Source organism: Ursus maritimus, unplaced genomic scaffold, assembly GCF_017311325.1.
Source record: "Ursus maritimus isolate PB19 unplaced genomic scaffold, ASM1731132v1 scaffold_6, whole genome shotgun sequence".
Classification (NCBI taxonomy): Eukaryota; Metazoa; Chordata; class Mammalia; order Carnivora; family Ursidae; genus Ursus; species Ursus maritimus.
Genome location: NW_024426774.1, coordinates 35,030,577 through 35,049,994, shown reverse-complemented (window position 1 = coordinate 35,049,994; position 19,418 = coordinate 35,030,577). Strand labels below are relative to the sequence as shown.

Genomic DNA, 19,418 nt, shown 5'->3' with positions numbered 1-19,418 from the left:
CAGGACAAATGGACTCCCCGTGCCTCCCGGAGCTACGGACGGAAGAGGACATGAGGATGCCCCTGTTGTATTCCTGCCCAGAACACAAAACCTGAATCTCATCCCGAGGAGATACCAGACAAATCAACTTCAGGGAGAAGCTATAAAATAAGTGTCCCGACCCTTCAATGTCAAGGTCACCAAGACGGAGGAATGGTTCCAAATTAATAGCATCAAAGCGATAAGACAACTAAATTTAATGCATGACTCTAAACTGGATCCTGGACCAGAAAAAAAACTTTTTTTTTTTTTTTTTGCTACTATAAAGGACATTTTTGGCACAACTGGTAAAGTTTGGATGAAGTCCACAGATTACATAACAGTACTGTCACACTGCTAATTTCCTGATTTTGAGAGTTACACTGCAGTTATGTAAGAGAATATTCTTATTCTTAGGAAATACACATCGATGTATTTAAGGCTGAAAGAACAGCACACCTGTCATTTATTCCCAAAGAGTTCAGAAAACAATACGTGCACAGGTATAAAAGGGGGAGAGAACATTAAAGCGAGTGTGGCAATGGGGGGACAGTGGGGAACTCGGGTGGCAGAGAGAAGAGGGTTCTTTGTACCACTCTTGAAATTTTGAGATGGAAGTCTGAAATTATTTCAAAACAAAAAGTTACAAAAATACACCAGACTTGGAGCGGTCACACTTACCAGACAGAGGGGGACACTCTGCCCTGGCGGGGTCGTTTGGGGGCAAGTACACGGAGTCACAAAAGAAAAGGGGAACATGCACTGGGACTTTGCGCTCACCTGTGCCTCTCTCACCTCCTGCTCCAAGGATTCAGACTCCACAGCTCCGTTTCATACGCTTCCCCACTGCCCTTAAGTGGACTGAACACATGACAACTACACGACACCTTCCTCTATTGCTCTAACTGAAAAAACGGGAAAATATCCTGTCAGGCTTCGCAAGGCTCATGGCAGTAAAAGACCAACACTTTAGAAAAGCTACTGTGATAGTATTAAGCAAATAAAGACACTCAATATTTAAAATGCTAAAATCCATTATAAAGCAACCGTTATAAAGCAAGGGGGGGGGTGCTGTACACCAGTCACCAAGAAGTAACCCCCCAACCCCCCACCGTGAAGACAGCACGTCATCTGAATGCATGACTTTCCAGTAGGGAAAGTCCTCCCAGATTTCTACCCCCAATACAGGGACCACCAGTGACACTGTAGACTTGGGATTCTTTTTAACCAATGATATCAAGACAGGTGTCTATAGCTTTGGGGGGTCACTGTGTCACTCTCCAGAGTCTGGTGTTTCGAACAGGCTATTTGCATAAAATCTGAAGAATATATTTGACTTCATTATAGAAAAAAATCAGGTTGTAACCTAGAGTGTGTCCCTACGCCTCCCCCAATATCCCCCAGCCTACTTAGGAAGCTAGAGTCCCTTAAATTATTAGTGACTGCATTTTGACATTGGTTCTTTTTTTTTTTTTTTTAGAGATGCAAAAGAAGGTTTACAACCAGAGAATAGTGTGATTCTGCAATGAAATTAGCTTACATTTACTTTACCAAAAGCACGGAGAACAAACAAGTTGCATCTCATTTGAATAGATATGGCCCCTCAAATATCCTCTCAAACATTAAACTGTGAGATAAAACACTGGAGAATAGGAGGGGAGGAAGGATATAACCTGCTAGAACTGTTCTCTGAACTCCCATGGACAGGCAAGGTAATGAACACAACCCCACAGCTTGGGTCCCATTTGCATGTGACTAGAACTGTCCACCTCGACAGCCTATGCTGCGCGCCAAGCCCCACGCCACACGTGGCCCAGGTCCTATCGCTGACCACGCAGGCCACCATGGAGGAGCATCAACCACGGTTCATCTGGGCAGGCCCGGGGGAAACCTTACAGAGTCACCGACAGCCCATGTAAGTTTAAAGAGAAGCTTATACACGATATCCTTATAAGACATCTAGCTCCGTGGCCAAAGGCTCTGATCTAGTCCCTCAGAGCAGACCTGTGTGGGCTCCTGTCGGGGTCCAGAGCTTCTGGACTCTGAAGACACCAGGCCCCAATAGATTCCTCTCTCTTGGGCAACCCCATCCATGTCAGATCTGGCCCAAGGACATCTATGCGCCCCTTCAAGATGGAGAAGGGGGCAGGCCCAGCACGCTGGTCAGTCCTCTGCTTAGGCTCACCCTGAGAGGCCACTCCACCATCTCTTCCTGCTGAATTATGGACACGCCCCCCCCTCCCCCCAATCAGCCTCCCCACCCCAGCATGAGGTCATCATGAATGCACTGGGGCCCTGCTTCTGACCAGTCCCTCCCGGTCAACCAAGAGAATCAAGTCCAGTCACACACAGGAACACCAAAATCCCTTCAGGGAAACCAAGGCAAAGGAGCTGGGGGTGGGGGAGAGTAACCGCAGTGGCAAATTACAAAACAATCAACTTTGCAAAAACAATTACCATCTCAGAGCCAAGTTGAGAAGGAATTTAGACACCGTGAAAGGCAGAGGTAGGATGCTGGATATTCTTGCCAGCTAAAGACGGCCACATAAGAAATTCCTAAACCATTCATCAATGTGACAGTTCTCATTGAATAGAATCATACCATAGCACATTTCCCATCAAACACGCGCACACACACACACACACACACACACCCATAGGAAGGTATGAAGGGGATTCAATGTGAATTTTCAGAGCATCCCTGGCTCCCTTACAGACACCCTACACTGAAGGAATAAATGAAAGACCCTCTGCAAATGGGAGGATGTCTCCACGTGTGTATAAAAAAGCTTGAAAGGCATTGTACGGACAGGAAAACAAGAGTGACTCAAAGCAATTAACAGGTAACGTCCACTTACTTAGCAACAGCTAGCTAAAAGAAACCAACGTTTAAAGCAAGACACAAATACTGGGGTATTCTAAGCATGACCTCTCCTTCCAGAAAAAAAAAAGGTTAAAAAAAAAAATCTTGAAGGGCTACTTATACGAAGCTGTAACGTTCAGAAAAAAAGGAGCCAGACCAGTGACACAGTAAGAAAGAATGACCATAACAATTACAGCTTTTTCTACAAAATAAGATGTGTCTTCTTTTTGGATAAATCAACAGAAACATCCCTATACTTGGTTGTTTGGAGAAATGTAAACAAGCCAAAATTCCGCTGTATCACATCTTTGCTAGTGTGCCCTTTCCAGGAAGTACTCACATACGCTCATAACGGCCCTAACTCCCAGAGTTACAACCTACACATTTTGGAAGTCTTCCATGGGCAAAACGTGTCCAAACGGTAGTGGCTATTGCCAATGGGCAAAACCAACAAAATACATACACTGTGTCTACAGAAGATGATATAGGGTTTTTTTTGTTGTTCTTTTTAAATCAACACCACACCTTAAAATGTAAGTGGCAGTCAATTCGGGGTATAAAATTTTTATGCCCAGGTCCCAGACTCCTGACAGCACTCAAGGACAGCAACACCGACTGAAGGGGGTGGCTCTCCTGCTCTGACGCGTCACCTGTCAGACTCCAGGGGCGCCATTACAGGACTACTGCTGGCAACGCTCCCTTAGGCTGAGTGAGTAGGGAAGTTTTAATAGGTCTTTACCTTTGACCCCAGCTGCCCAAAGGGAATGCAGAAACCCTCCACACAGACTGAAAATCACGTTACTCTTTATGTGGGACTACGTCAGAGCAGATCAATAACCCCTTTCTTAGCATGGATGCTTTGAGGTCTGTGCTCATGAAATTCCTCTGTCACCTTGTACGATACTCTAATTACCGTGACTTAAATTCATCCATAAAACGTTTTCAAATGGAAAATGGGAAAGGAGAAACAATGGTGGGTCACATAGGGGTAATACCTTGCGTTTCCAGAATAAGCACAGAATTGTTACTAGTCACCTTTAAAAAAACAAAAAACAAAAAACAAATTGTGGGGAGGGGGAGGGTGTGAGGAGAAGGAGTAAATAAAACATCATTACCCTCCTTGGGTAATATGCATTAAATTCGTCTCCAATACGCCGCAACTCTTGCGCAATCCATATCTCCGGGCGCATATCGGCAGGTACATCCTGAGACTGCCTCATGGAAGCTGCATCAGAACAAACAGAACAAAAATCACATTGTTTTCCATAGATCATTGAGCAAGTTCCAAAGGTAAGTTTCTAGAAGCAAGCCCATCTCACGCACTCGGTTTTGTTTTTGCAATCTCCCTAACTTCAGGACGGTGCGCTGCATGATGGTGGTGGGTCTGCCACCTCGATTAGGTTAAAGAGTAATGGACAAAGAACACCTGACTTTCTCAACACTGGAGACTCAGAATCGCAAACCTTAAAAATAATCGCAAATCTTAAAAATACCCCAGCCAATTAATTACATGCGTCCATTTCAAGACAAACTATTACATGAAAATGGCATAATAAAGATGACCCCCCCCCAAAAAATTCATACTTGAAACACAAAGGAGAACATAAAAAAATTTAGGTTGTCAGCAAAGTAACTACATCTTAATTCAAGGTAGAATTCCTTTTTTTTTTTTTTTTTAAGATTTTATTTATTTATTTGACAGAGACAGAGACAGCCAGCGAGAGAGGGAACACAAGCAGGGGGAGTGGGAGAGGAAGAAGCAGGCTCACAGCGGAGGAGCCTGATGTGGGGCTCGATCCCAGAACGCCGGGATCACGCCCTGAGCCGAAGGCAGACGCTTAACCGCTGTGCCACCCAGGCACCCCTCAAGGTAGAATTCCTAAGGAAATTTCAAACATCACACAGGAATAGGAGATGAAGTGGCTGTCCTATTTAAAGCTATAGAATAAGGGAAAACCTGAGGAACAGCAGGCTACCTGAAGGAGCTTGTTTCTACCACAGCAGGTGCAGTGACACCGTCACGCACAAGTGCTACCCCACGGCCAAATTAAGGCATCCTTGTCGTGTTTTGTCTCCGTATTCATGCGGCCCACAGAAGTGGATTCAAATCTCCGAACCCCACGTGGGGAGAGGACATGTTCTGGGTGAAGGAGCAAAGGCCTTTTTAAAGAAGAAGAAAGAGGGAGGTTTGCCTTTCCATTAAGCTGTCACTAACGTTCATACCCCAGTCCACTCATTCGTTTGGATGAAACCACTTAAAAGCCATGTGAAGGGAGCAAAACTGGGAGTCGTCAAAAGATCCCAAAGGCACCAGGAAGATGGCATTCTCCACACTCAACACAGACCGGTCTGGCATCGTGGGCGTGGGAAAGAGACGACGTTCTTGGGCTTGTGACTGGTTGACTTACTGTTAGCCTGGGCACGCTGTATGCACAATTAGACACACGTGCTATGTTCTGACCACGGCAAAATATGTAAAAACCTACAACGATCACATTTCACAATACGGTACACATGGCTTTCTGTTTTGTATTTTTGTAAAAATATTTTGTATGTGGGGTTCCTGAATTTTATCATTATAAGTAAAACTGATGTTGATTCATAGCTCTATAAAAATACTTAGGGTGCACTCTGAAAAAAAAAAAAAACGAATAAACTGAGTTTTTACCAAGTCTTCTCAAAACTCATCCCATCTTCTTTGTCCCCCAACCCCCACCCAAAGGAATCCAACAATGACCCCCCCCACAAAGAGAGAGTGCCTGAGAGAGGGTGGGCCCCGAGTGTGTGTGTGTGTGCGTGCATGCACATACGTGTGAAGAAAAATGCACACGGATGCTCTCCAGAATTATCTGTGCTCTGTGAGTAAGCCAAGGGAAGATTCCTAAAGGAAGCCCTAGGGGAGAACGTGAAGGCTGACCACAGAGAAACTTCTAGAATGAGCCAGGCACGTCCCCTGAATACACCCCCAACCACATAAAAAATTACTTGGGCTGTATCTTTGCCACACAAATAGTTTTATCATTACTCTGTAAAAATCTATTAAAATTAAATTTTAAATGGCTAAAACCGGCAAGAAACAAAATTTCAGGGTAGATGTGATGCCAGGTGGCGATATAATAGTTCACTTCCTTCTCTTGAGTTTACAGCGCTGTAAAGATTTAGTCTGTCAGACGTACCCCATCATTACTACTCTTTGTATACTATCAACCATCAAGTGGTTTTCTTCCCCCCGACTTCAGAAGCTGTTAAAGTCGACTCACCCCTGAGAGAAAGGAAAGCTCTTCTCTTAGAAGGCCTACGACACATCCGAGCCTGCAAGGTTTGGTGCGAGTCATTTCATGCAACCTGCTAAGCGGCCCCGCAGGGAGACACTCCTGCCCCTATACATAGGTGACCGGACTAGCAAGCAGGACACCATGTGGCCACTTCACAGCTACCGCCACACGCCTCTTCTGGGCTTCAGAGCCCCCACTTGTTTCTCACTATACAAGGCTCTCTTGAAGAGAGTAATCTGCTCTCAGGGGCGCCCGGCTGGCTCAGCGGGTGGAACATGTGACTCCTGATCGCGGGGTTGTGAGTTCAAGCCCCACGTTGTGCGTACAATTCACTTAAAAATAAAATAAAATTAAAATAATAAAAAAGGGTAATTTGCTTTCAATCCTAGAGTCACAAATGAAAAAAGTACCAATTATCCAAAAACATGTGTGAAATATAGACTGTGTGTCTTATAAAGACGGTAGACAGGTTAAAAACAGCTGGCAAGTTGCCCAATGTTTAACCAATCAAGACGTTCACTAATATACCCAACGAATATGAATGCCCGCGTGCCAGACACTGTTCTAGGAGGTGTTCTGGGTACAGCAACCAAACAGGCCAGGCCCTGCTCCTGTGGAATTTACATCCTTGTGGATTCAATTTCAACATTTAAAGGTTACGTTTCTCTGGACACGACACTTAGAAGTAAACTTTATACCTGTTATAACATGAAACAAAAAGAACTTCCCCAGGTAATCTCCCCGACCCGGAGATGAGGCCTGCTGCATTCTACTTCACACCCTTACTCTACTCACAATGCGTGTGGTTTGGAAGGTTCTGCCTGGCGGGTGCTCGGGCTGGTAACCACCAAAGGAGTCAGTCTGTGTCAGAAGCCGGCTTATCATCCAACTAGCACCTAGTGAACATGTCATCCTAGCCAGCAGCTAAGAAGGAACTATGGAACCTTGGTGGCCAAGCCCAACGTGTGCTTAGAGATAAATGCTCTGCTGTGTTTTGGGGAAGGAGGCAAGGAGGTAAGTACTGTTTCTTCTCTAGGCAAGACCAGTTCGGTCGCTTAAATACACGCACAGACACAAACACAGCCACCAAGTGTGTGGCAGGGAGACACAGGGCGGGCGTGTCTGTGGCAGGTCCAGGAGGCCGCCCGCTCACAGGTTCCCTCGGCAACTCTGGTGCAGATTCTCCACAGACCAGACCCCGAGAACACTGAGCAACAGGCCAGAAACCTCGGGGATGCCCTGGAGCTTTAAGTAACCAAAGACAGCGGATTAGACCTGGCTAAGCGGACGCTGCCCGGTCAGAACGAAAGATTAGAGCTCCCTGACTGTACTCAGGTGTATTTTTGTTTACGTTGACGTAGAGGAGTAACAACACAATATAATCCAATAATAAGAACAATAAGAACATCTCCTTTTGCCAAGGAGACTGATCTGCCTGGACTGGTCTAATGCACCTGGGGGTTTTTGTTCTTGTTCCCTGAATCCATAAAGCTAAAATGAACGACCATCACTCATCCTGCAATAAAACCTACCTAGCATGTACACAGAATAGACAATGACCAAGCAAGCTTAAGACAAAAGTTCTGTTCCGAGTGCTTTAAAAGGCATCCTATTCCTGTATTTTCAAAGGGTAGTCTTAATCTCAGTACAGTGTGCTTTTCGACATAAATTTCAAACATTATTTCTGATGTGACAAAAATATCTTCTGTTTTGGGGGTAGGGGGAGGCTTTTCTTAACTTCATCACTGGTTTGATCTTAGCGACTGTCCTATTTGGCCCCGTGTCACATGAGAACCCACCAAAGCAAAAGGATGGGGTGGTCTGGCTGACCCTAGAGAATGAGTCTGTCAGCCCCATGGTAGCACTGGTCAAGGCTCAGATTCATTTGCTTAATTCTGTGCCACTGTCACCCAGAGCGTGAACCACCACAGTGGTGAAGGGATCCACGGTATGGTCTTCGAAAGGCGCACCTAAAGCAGGGGGGGCTCAGGGGCAGGGGGCACTCAACGCACTGGGCTACCCTCACCCTCGTAATTCTACCCAGATCCTGACCCGACTACGCCCAGTATAATAACGCAGTCCACCTATCGGATAATTCACGCTCACATTTCTAGTCTACAAGTATGAAGCACAAATATTTTACCTTCCATCTGCACTGTGCTTCACAACCGTAAGTGTGGCTACCTGATGAATAAAATGGGTCTCTATTTGAAACAAAAACTCTTATTACTAGTCAAGAAGATAAAAATTTTAACTTATAAGACAATTTTACATGAACTTTATAAAAAATTCTTTGGAGGGAAAATTCTGGTGAGGTGTATTTTTACCTATGAAAAAATGTAGTTTCTGCATTTAAGAAATCATGTCACTCCATGAGCCTGACACTAACGCTTAGCGGAAAAAAAGCAGAATAAAATATACACGGATCTCAATGTGAAGCCACCCCACAGCAGTAACCTACGGAAGCCAGCTCCAGTCCTGCAAGCACCAGGCTGGGACGGGGGAACCTGCTAGGTCCGGATTTTCTAACCAAAGCCACTAATCAAAAATAATGCGACTGTGTCAGACACAGGCAATTCTGTCAAAAGTGTGAAACGTTAGCTGAATTTTCGTCAAAGCTCGTAGAAACGATCTTTTGAAATCCAGAATTTACTGGCACCATTATTTCTACGGAAAAAATACTGAGGTCTAATTAATTCATTTTTCTATACCAGTGTGGGGGGAGCGGGGAGGGATGGAAAGGAGGACATTTGTTAATGTCAAAGAACTCTGAGTGACGAAAAGACGTGTGGTATTTAATTAACAGACTGTTCTGGTTCCGCTATAGAACATTTTCCAACCCATATGGTAATTTCAAATCTTAGAAGCTTAGCAATTGAAAAAATTAATGTCGTGGTTAAGTGGCTGATAGTGAAATCAGGCTGGGGCTTTCAGAAAGGGCTTTCTGTAGCACCGTCAGCTAGGGTGGGAAAATGGGGAAAAAAAAAAAAAAGCAACCCTGAACCCCCCCGAGATTGTCAATTCATAATGAGCTCAACATCAGCCAAGCCAAATCTTCTGATTTCTCCTAAACACCCACCTGCCTCCACCCCACTGTTACCAACAGCAGGTGTTAAAGGAACGGAGGTCCCATCACAACAGCACTGCCATTGTCTCTATACCCAGCTGTCCTGCTCTGTGAGGGTGCTGAGAAACGCCACCGCGTGGGGCGTGCATGTGCGCTGGGGGTACCGTGCCCTACATGTGGGCTCATGTGACTGCAGTCTCATTCCGAGTGACAGGAGTGGTGCAGCTCTCACTTCTGAGGTGTGGCCACTGTTGTAGTTCCCTGCGCATCCCTACTGGTGTTTCAAGTGCGGAACCAGAAACCAAATTAAAATTCATGGAAATACGTCACACTATTCTGTTTTCAGATGTTCAGTAATCCACAAATACTCAGGCAGAATCAAGATTAGATTTTAAAGTAGTCTGCATGAATTAAGCTTTGAATATGTCTTCAACTGAGAAAGGATTTCTCAGTCTCTGAAGAGCTATGGAACATACGACTTAGAAGACACGACCGTTTTTATTTTCAACGCACAACAGATCATACTTAGACAAGTGCACATTTTGCCTGGCATTCACCAGGGACTGTGGGGGCCCTTCTTCTCAACATCTCAGGGTCATCCATTTTTACTCCCCAAGGAGAGTCTAATTTAACCAAAAACCATAAGGACCCTCTAAAGGACCATTTCTCTGTCAGCTCCGAAACCAGTGCCAAACCGCTACTAAAAGACTATTCCAAAAATGTTCAGAGGAAGCACTGCCTTTGCAGGTGGCCACGCTTAATCGCGACATTCATTTGGGAAAATAAAAATTCTGGGACGTCAATTCAACCCAACAGTCTCCTTATTTAAGTGACTATCTTCAGCAACATCTTTATCAAGTCACGGCTGTCCACAAGCTTACAAGAGGAAAAAGGACACAGCCAGCCGGCCTGCTACAGGTTTCTTAGGAAACCCACCTGAGTGACCAGCCTGTCCCATGGGCCCCAGGATTCCCAGTTAGCCGGAGAGGAAGGAGCGACTGCCACTCTCAAGTTTCACTGCAGAAAATGCTATTGGAATCACCTTTAGGAACTCCAACGGTTCTTGGAAATAAAATGAGCCAGAACCCAATTTCACCGCAAGCTCCCCACCCCCCAAGTCGGTTTCTCCTTTGCATCATTTATTTGTTGACAAACCTTTTATCCATTCAACTAAGCCCCTGGAGGATCATGAGAGCAATTAGAAATAAAACACAGTGATCGGGGCGCCTGGGTGGCACAGCGGTTAAGCGTCTGCCTTCGGCTCAGGGCGTGATCCCGGCGTTACGGGATCGAGCCCCACATCAGGCTCCTCCACTATGAGCCTGCTTCTTCCTCTCCCGCTCCCCCTGCTTGTGTTCCCTCTCTCGCTGGCTGTCTCTATCTCTGTCGAATAAATAAATAAAATCTTAAAAAAAAAAAAAAAAACAACACAGTGATGGTAGTATCGGTGCTCGGAAAGTTCCTCCATCTGTTTTCCCCTGGTACATGCTGGTGTCAAGCCTGGGCGGCTGCGTGAATTCAAAACCATACTTTACAAACAGCTGCTAGGAGACAGCACCACCACGAATAATGAAGCTCAGGAGAGGAAGCCAGTGTTTTCTACTTACTCCTTTCAGTGCATGTTGCCCATGCTTTTATGTGGCCTTGAGTAAGAAAGTCAAAACAAGCTGCTTTGATCCACTTCCAGGCTGACCATTTGGAAAGTGCCAGTAAACCATGACTGTGAAGCTGGAGAGAAGTCTGGAAACCAGCACGCATCACCTCTCCCCTTCCACCATTACACTTCTCACAATGAAATTTGAATCTAAGCCATTAAGAACAATGTGCTATGATGCCTCTTCACTCGTTGACCGTTCAACATCAGAAGACCGAGTTACCCATTTCACCTGAGCTGTCCTGACACACATGTTCACATCTTTACTAGAAGCCAGTGACATGCCAGCAGCAAACCCAGACCGAGTTTTTAGGTTTCTAAGGACATACCCACTAGCGCTCACTCACAGCAGAAGTCCAGCATGTTAGGCAGGTGGGAGACCCGGCACAGGGGCCATCTGCAATGATGCCGGCTCGCCTGGCCTGCGTGCCTACTGCCCAACGGGTAGCCTGCTTTTTCCCGGGCAGTACGGTCCTCACTGAAGGCCCACCTCAATCCTGTTTCTGTCCCCTGGGCCTATAAAGACAATCTATAATCCCTCTCGATCATTACCCCTCTTTTAACTTATTTTTTAAGTAGGCTCCACGCCCAGCGTGGAGCCCAACATGGGGCCCGAACTCACAACCCTGATATCAAGACTTTGAGCTGAGATCGAGTTGGATGCTTAACCGACTGAGCCACCCACGCTCCCCTCACCTCTCTTTTTAATTAAGGAAGCTGCCACCACATGCCCCAAACCTGGCCCTGAACCGGTTCCTTCCACGCGCCTTTTATGGCGAGCGGCAGGAAGACCCACCATCACCACCCTGGTCCCCCGTGGTGTGCTCCTGAAATGTGCTGCTCTGGAGTGTGTAGTGGTGGTCTGCATAAGGTCTGACCAGGGGCAGGACACAGGACGCTACTTCTGCTCTTTGCTTTCCCTACACCGATCCCAGTCGCACCGAGTCTCCAAGACAGCTGCAGCTCTATTTCTATAGTTTTAAATTCCTTTCAGAGGATTACAGGGGATTTGACTGTGCCATCTTATTTCGAAAAACAAATAAAAATAACTCCAAAACTAAGTACAGTCAAATGAAGAGCAACTCTGAGCTTGCTTTAAGACTGAGCTATAAACCCTATACCCCTTCTGACAGTGCGGGCAATGTCCCATCCCGACTTTACTCCACCATTTACTCCATCACAACTATAAAGAAAAAAGTACGTTTTAGAGATCTTTTAAAAGTAAATATACCACTCTACACATTAATTCACTTAAGACCACTCCTTAAGAATAAAGTGTTAAAACATTTGAAGTTACTACCTTTCCGTAACTTATATGTTATACCCAGCCAAAAATCTGATCTTGGGGAGGAAATGAAAATTTAAACCACAAATATAAAAATTCCTGACTACAGAGTAAATGTGGCTTCCTTTATGAAATGTTAACACTGGCAGCAGGAAACAGGTGACAAAAATCTCTTCTAATTCACATTAAGGCCTTAAAATTACTGTATTTCATCTCAGTGATTGTGAAGACCAAGAGTGGGAGCAAAAACAGAGTCCCAAGAAGCTACATCTTAAGCAGTTTTTCTTTCCTTTTTTCTTTTTTCTTATTTTTTAAAGTTTTTATTTATTTGACAGAGAGAGAGAGAACGCGAGCACGAGCAGGGGGAGTGGCAGGCAGAGGAAAGAGCAGCCGACTCCCCCCTGAGCAAGGAGCCCGATGTGGGTAGGACTCGATTCCAGAACCCTGGGATCATGACCTGAGCCGAAGGCAGATGCTTCATGGACTGAGCCACCCAGGTGCCCCTTAAGCAGTTTTTCAATCAAAACATGCAAAAGTCTATCAATTTTATTCCACAGGTGGAACTTATAATGCTGTCCACCAAGCGAGGCACTAACCTGTTACCATATGTACGGGCAGTGGTAACACACGGAAGTCCGAAGCGCAGTGAAAGCGTCTCCCTTACAACAAATTCATGAAAGGCAGCTCTTTTTACTGCACATTGTGTGAGAAGACAAACTTGACACCTCCATTCCAGACACTCCTTGGTGTCATCACAAAGATGTAATCGTTGTGCTTGGACATTTAATGGTTTACATATCCATCCTTACATATGTCTGTCACAGGCGGGCCGTGACTCCTCCTTAGAAAACTCACAAAGCTCGTGTGACTTGACTGAGCACAAGCACATTTAGTCTGAAAGTGGGTATCCCACCTCTAGGAGACACAGGCGAACACATGCCCCACAGCCTTTGGTAGGAATCACAATAATAAAAAGAAATGTTATAATTAAATGTCACATCTAAAATAAGGATATTGGAAGGCTCAAGCCAGTGGCACACCGGAGTGGTACGGTGCGTGGTCAATGAGAAACACAGGTTGAGCCTCAAATTCCTTCGTCCACTGACCAGGCTGTACTAACACTCAAGACACTTCATAACCTTTGTATAACCCAGCAATTACAGGAGAGAAGGCCAGGCGTTGCTGTAAACCATACAAATGTTAGGTAGGTAACTGCCACGTTCCTCCACACGGAAACAGCATGGAAGCTAGGGTCACCAGTGGTGCAAGTCCAAGCGTAAGTTGTGTGGAATTCTGTGTTGAAAGACCATCAGGTCTGGTGGTTTTGAAGGTCTTTTATCTGTTCTGGTTCACACATGCTTCTTCCTCCCCCCCCTCCCCCCAGTGCATCACCCCTCCAGGGTAGACAGACATGGCTACTGGCCCAACTCTGATGCCTCATGGGTTCTAAACTGGGCAAAATGGTTTGGTTACCCCTGTACTAGAAACAACCGGGGTTGTTGTAATTCAGCAACAAGCCCCACCCCTGCTCCACCCCGGCCCCTCCAGTCTCCTGACCACTACTGAATGACTACAATACTACATCAGGAGAGGACACTGGTGCCTCGCCAGGTTGAAGGACGAGCCCCATGGGCTGTAATGGGTCAGTGGAGGGATCAAGACTGGACTGGGTCACCTTCTGTAACTTTCCACTCCCATACTTCATGACATACTATCAGTAAAAAAGACCACAGAGAAAACAATGCCGGTATATAGAGTATGCCAGGCTTTCCTTACAGAGAAAACATAGTTCTAAGCTTCAAATGAGCATGGTGGGAAAATTCAAGTGAAAAAAGGAGTTGGGTGCATTCATAAGTTCCATTAAATATTCCTGAATTCTCGTTAAATCTACGAATATTTGGTCTCCTGCCATTATGCACCAAACGGTTTTCTTAAGTTGCTAAGTTGTTTTGACCAGTTTAGTAGAAGTTATGTTCAGGTATAAGTACTATTGGGGTCTAAATGCAAATATATACTAACATAGCATATATCCAGACTTCATTTCTAGACTACTTTGTATTAAAAAATTTCTCAAGAGGGGTGCCTGGGTAGCTCAGTTGGTTGAGCACCTGACTCCTGGTTTCGGCTCAGGTCACAGTCTCAGGTCATGAGATTGAGTTGCGCGTAGGCTCCCCACTCAGTGGGGAGTCTGCTTCAGAGTCTCTCTCTCCCTCCTCTTCTGCCCCTCTCCCCTCTCTCAAATAAAATCTTAAAAAAAAAAAAAAACCTTCTCAAGAGATGAAAAACCAGGAAAAAAAAAACCCCCACAAGAAAGCTATTAGTCTGTCCTCCGGCACCGTTATTCCATAAAAAAGTAACTCTCTCAATAAACTAAGGTTGAGCAGCTCAACTCACCTCATACACCGTCACAGACACACATTTCCAAGAAAAAAGTAGGTCCTTTCTGATTCAACCAGCTTCTTTTACAAAATCTCTTATTACTCGTTAAATGTGTAAATTGGTTGTATCAAAACATTTCAGTAAATGGAACAGGAAGAATGCTCTGGTCCAGGAATGTAACCTATCTTGGGAGGGGTGGGGAAGTTCCCAGAACAACTCCGATAGTTGAGAAGCATCATGTTGAACCTGTTTCAATTTGAACACATACCCTTCGCAGACTGAAATGATTGATTCTGTTTTTTTTTTTAACAGAATTTTAGCTTTAAAGCCATTTTCGCTCCTAAAGGAGGTCAGCAAAGCCCAAATTAAAGCACGTCCTCAGTGTCAAAGGCCCGAGTTCCCACCTCCAACACCAGATGTGCCCTCAACCCATTTCCAAACCCCGGAGTTCTGCTTCTCAAGGGGCCGTAACACCCCAGCTCTCGGGGCGGCCGACACAATCCATGCAGTCAGCTGGCCTGGGTCCTCTTTGAGTGCAGAGGCTGGAGAAGGGGAGACAGGCTCCGGCTGTAACGCAAGCACAGACCCCAGCCTCACTCGGGCCCGTGGGCACACGCAGCCCAGGCGGAGCGGGAGCCGAGCTGAGAAGTGCCCGCCAGCAGCCCCTTCTCAGACGCTGCTTCCCTCCATCACCATCTGGCTGAGCCAGAACTACTCACAAACCACGGGGATCTGCTCCAGGGCAGAGAACAGAGCAAATACAAAGCGAATTGGGGTTTCCCAGAGGACACTGGGGATACCAACTCATTCTAATAAATACTTAAAACCACAGAGGCATGGGTTCTTACAAACGGGGCTTAAATTTGTCCACCAGGGAAATGCTGTTTTGTTCGGCTGGCATCGGTCACCTCATAGCATGTGAAGAAAAAGTTCCCAAGAAGCATTCATGATTCACTCGTGCAGCAATTGAACCCAAAATTTAACAGATGGCTAAAGGAGCATAAATTCCCTCAAAGGGGGGAAAAAAGCTGTTTTAAAATTCTTCGTTCTCTTCAGGCAATGAATATTTCTAATGTTAAACCAAAAAAGCAAAATATCTCATTTCAAAAAAGGGTGCTTAATACTTAACTGTAGGAAAAAGTAGTTTAGCCTGTGTCTTATGTCTCCTGACCATTCTTTCTCCAAATACACATACTGAACTACAGTCAAGTTTCTGCCAAGTGCAATGGGCCATCTCTCACAGGTGTCCCCGACACAGGCCCAGCTCACAGTGCGGTTTCCAGATGTCTCTCCACGGTCCAAAGATCTGCCAATGAAGCCAAGGTTCTTTTTAGGGTGATGTGTGGGTTCACGGGCAGGTTAGGGGTGATCCAGACTTCCCCTTCCCACCCCCACCAGGCCAGTTGCTAGAAAAGATCTTTTTTGGCGTGTTTGTTCTGGGACCTGGGGGTGTTAGAATTATAGTAGCACTTCCAGATGAATTTACTTCCCTGTGAGTTTCCTATACTCCTGAAACAGCTCTTTTTCATAGAAAGGAGGAGAAAACATTCATTACCTGTTATACTTACTGACATACCATGGCTACAACACGTTGTTGAGGAGCAAGGAGAAATTAGTGACAGAGTTCCCCCTGGATGCTTTTATTCCCCCCAATTTTATTTATTTATTCGATGAGCAGAGAGGGGCAGACAGAGAGGGAGAAGCAGACTCCCCACTGAGCAGGAAGCCCCATGCAGGGCTCGATCCCAGGACCCCGAGATCATAACCTGAGCCGAAGGCAGACACTTAACCGACTGAGCCACCTGGGCACCCCTTCCGGATTAAATCTTTACCAACATAAGGGGCATGACACTTAATACTGAATCATACAAATAAGATGTACGTGTCACAGTGACAAGCTGCTGGGCATGCCAAAAATGAAGATGAAAATTAAAAGAAAATTTGACATATGTATTATATATTAGATTTATTCTATTATAAATGCTAGTTATGATTTTGCAAACACAAAAAGGCACATGGATAAGACTACTTGAAACCTGAATACAAAATATTTGCTTTTAACGTTCTGATATATTTTCCTTCTAATCTTTCCGTTACACTTAACACACTTTTTGTAAATTTCTTGAACACCAATGTTTTTGCCTCCCCTAAACTCATATGCTGAGCCTTATCTCCAGTGTGATGGTATTAAGAGGTAGGGCCTTTAGGGAGTGCTTAGAGCACCAGTGTGGAGCCTTCATGAACGGGACTAGTGCCTTTGTAAACGGTCTCTCTCCATCACTTGAGGACATAATGAGAAGGCAGTGGTATATAAGTTTAGGAAGAGGTCCCCCCAGAACTTGGACACGCTCAGCACTCAGATCTCAGACTTCCAGCTTCCAGAAGTATAGGATCAACGTTTCTTGGTTTAGCCATCCAGTCTGTGGTATTTTTGTTATAGCAGCAAAAACAGACTAAGACACTAAGATGTCATCAACAATTTTGTAACCTTTTCTACCATAACTTTATGCCAGCAGCATTTTCCATGCCATTATTCTTAACGTCATTAAGAAGAAGGCACCATAGTCTGTCAAAAGGATGTGTAATAATTGAAGAGATTTTCCCCATACCATTAGGACAGTCAACAGTTTTGGTTTTTTTTTTTTTGGCTGGGATAAATAATGCCATGCTGAACCCCCCTGTACACACATTTCTTCTAGCATTTCCTGCAGAAGGAAGGAATGGCAGGCCCTCTGCTCTGTGCCTGCAGAGCAGGGTCTGAAGGTGAGTGGGTGGCATGGTGCTTGGAACCTGGAGGACGGCATAGGGCCAAGTCCACAAGGTCTTACAGGACAGGCATTTGGTCTGTCAACAGGACCTCTACAGAGAAGGAAAGCAGTCTTGGGTCACGTGCCCCAGCACAGGTCCCAGCCACTGACCAAGCAGAACCACCAGAGGACACTGACCAGATGAGAAAGAAGCCAGACGTTCTGTCACATGAGGAGTATGTTGAGAGACTGAGCTGCCCCCACAAAGGAGGAAAGGAGACCAGTGAATTCTGGTGTGGGAGGTGGCGGCTGGGGCAGGGAGAGGGGGTGGTCCATGGGGAGTCCCCCCACCTGCAACACAGGTGGGGTGACCGCAGTCCAGGCGCATGAAGAGATCTGGGCATTACGCAAGTACTCCAATTCCTTGATGTAAAAGGAGGCCAGGAGGCGAGGTATCAGACGGCCTAGCATTCAGTTCTATGCACGTCTTCAAATCTAACACCACAAATACCCTGACATACAACACAAATCAATGCACGATGAATCTCTTTTTCTGCCTTACAGTCCAATCATGCAGGACTACAGGGCTTATCTTCTCTAATACGAAGTTCCCCTATGGCACATGGAATCTTACTGGAGTCACCTCTATGGTTTTCAGGCAGAACATGGGAGAGAAGCAGGGTGGACACCCCACGGGCTCACCACCAGGGTCACAGACAAGGCAGTTACAACAAGAGACACTGCAGTTATCATCTGAAAACAGTGGCTAGGAATACTGCTAAATCTCCTCCCAATGTTAAAAGTCTATTATTACACAGAGCAAAAACAGGGTGAAGGAGGTGATGGCTAAAATTCCAAGCAGTACTCTGTAGTCAGAGCCAATCAGAACCCGTCATAAATATTTTTAAAAGAAGATACAGACTTCTAATCCCATCAAGGTGGGGCCAACCCCGATCCTCCCCCCACCCAGGTCCAACCCTGTGCTACTAAAAACCCCAGAGAGAGCACAACAAACAAGAAAATGCTGAAGGGGAAGAAGAGGTGGGCTGCTTGGGGACCCCGGGACTTGAGGAATGACATGGCCGAGAGGTACCCTGCTTCCCCATTACTTTCCATACATCTGGACAGGGTCCTGCGGAGTTCTCCAGTTGCGGGTCTCCAACTCGCATGGAGACAAAGAGCTCCCAGGAAAGTCTGTTCTCCCTAGCTAAAGCACTGGGGGGGAGGACGGCCTCACCACACAATACCTTTTAGGCAACAGCTGCCCTACTCCAGCCAAGCACCACACGCTACACTTTCAGCCTGGCTGGGCCAGGAGTTGATTCTCCACCCCTCCCCAGCTCAGTGGGTGGTGCTGGGGCTGAGATTCCACCACTGGGTTGTGTTAGCAGGCGAAGGGGGAGCTGATCTGCCAGCCTTTCCCTGGCAGAAGCAGGCAAAGCCAATCCCAGAACAGTGTTGGAGAAATCACGTGGGTAGCTATCTCCCATCCACTGCCCAGTGGAAGCAGAAGATGCTGATTCCACCCCCTTCCAGGGCAGCATTAATGGAGCCCAGCAGCAAGCTGACCCTCCAACCTCACCAAGCAGCAAGAAGGTGGTACAAAGCGAGGCTCAATGCCACTTCTCTCTCTCACACACACACACACACACACAGGTGTGTGCACCCTCAGCAGGCCTGGCCACACGCTGAGTCCCCACACCCCACCAAGCATCAATGTGCAATGAGACAGAACAAGTCAGGGCAAGTTAGCACACCACTTCCCCCACCCCTGGTTGGGGGAAGGCCTAGTGGGGAGCTGAGCCTGCACACCCACCTGGCAGCAACAAGACTGAACGTGGTGGTAGGAGACAGGGCTAGTGGTCCGTAGGATTTCCCCACTCCAGCCTCGCGTGTCTGTGGGACCCTAGTGGGTCACCGAGCCTCCACCCCCACCTGGCATCAAGAAGAATGATCGGGAACTCACAACAGCATCATGAGGGGAACAGGGTGGTGGGAGACAGGGCTGGTATTCCACCCCACACCCCAACTCTGGTGTAAACACAAGGAGTCAAGAGGAGCCGAGCTTTAGCCTCCACCCTGCAGAAGCAAGGCTGTGAGCCAGCCCTCTACCACTTCCCCCTTCCAGGT

The 19,418-nt window shown here is 46.3% G+C and overlaps 1 protein-coding gene across 13 annotated transcripts in view; it reads right to left on the bottom strand.

Moving 5' to 3' along the window:
• The window catches only part of BCL2L11 (BCL2 like 11), a 123,947-nt gene that overhangs the window by 90,413 nt on the left and 14,116 nt on the right, over positions 1-19,418 (bottom strand). For 5 of the 13 annotated variants that reach the window (XM_008700128.2, XM_040623194.1, XM_040623188.1 and 2 more), the window contains one exon: positions 3,997-4,106. The exons of 3 other annotated variants lie outside the window; for them this stretch is intronic. In XM_008700128.2, coding sequence (XP_008698350.1) covers positions 3,997-4,106 — 110 coding nt within the window. Of the gene's footprint in view, positions 1-278; positions 924-3,996; positions 4,107-14,392; positions 15,848-19,418 lie in introns of those variants that run through there. 5 more of the 13 variants (XR_005832834.1, XR_005832833.1, XM_040623195.1 and 2 more) reach the window with 3 other exon arrangements.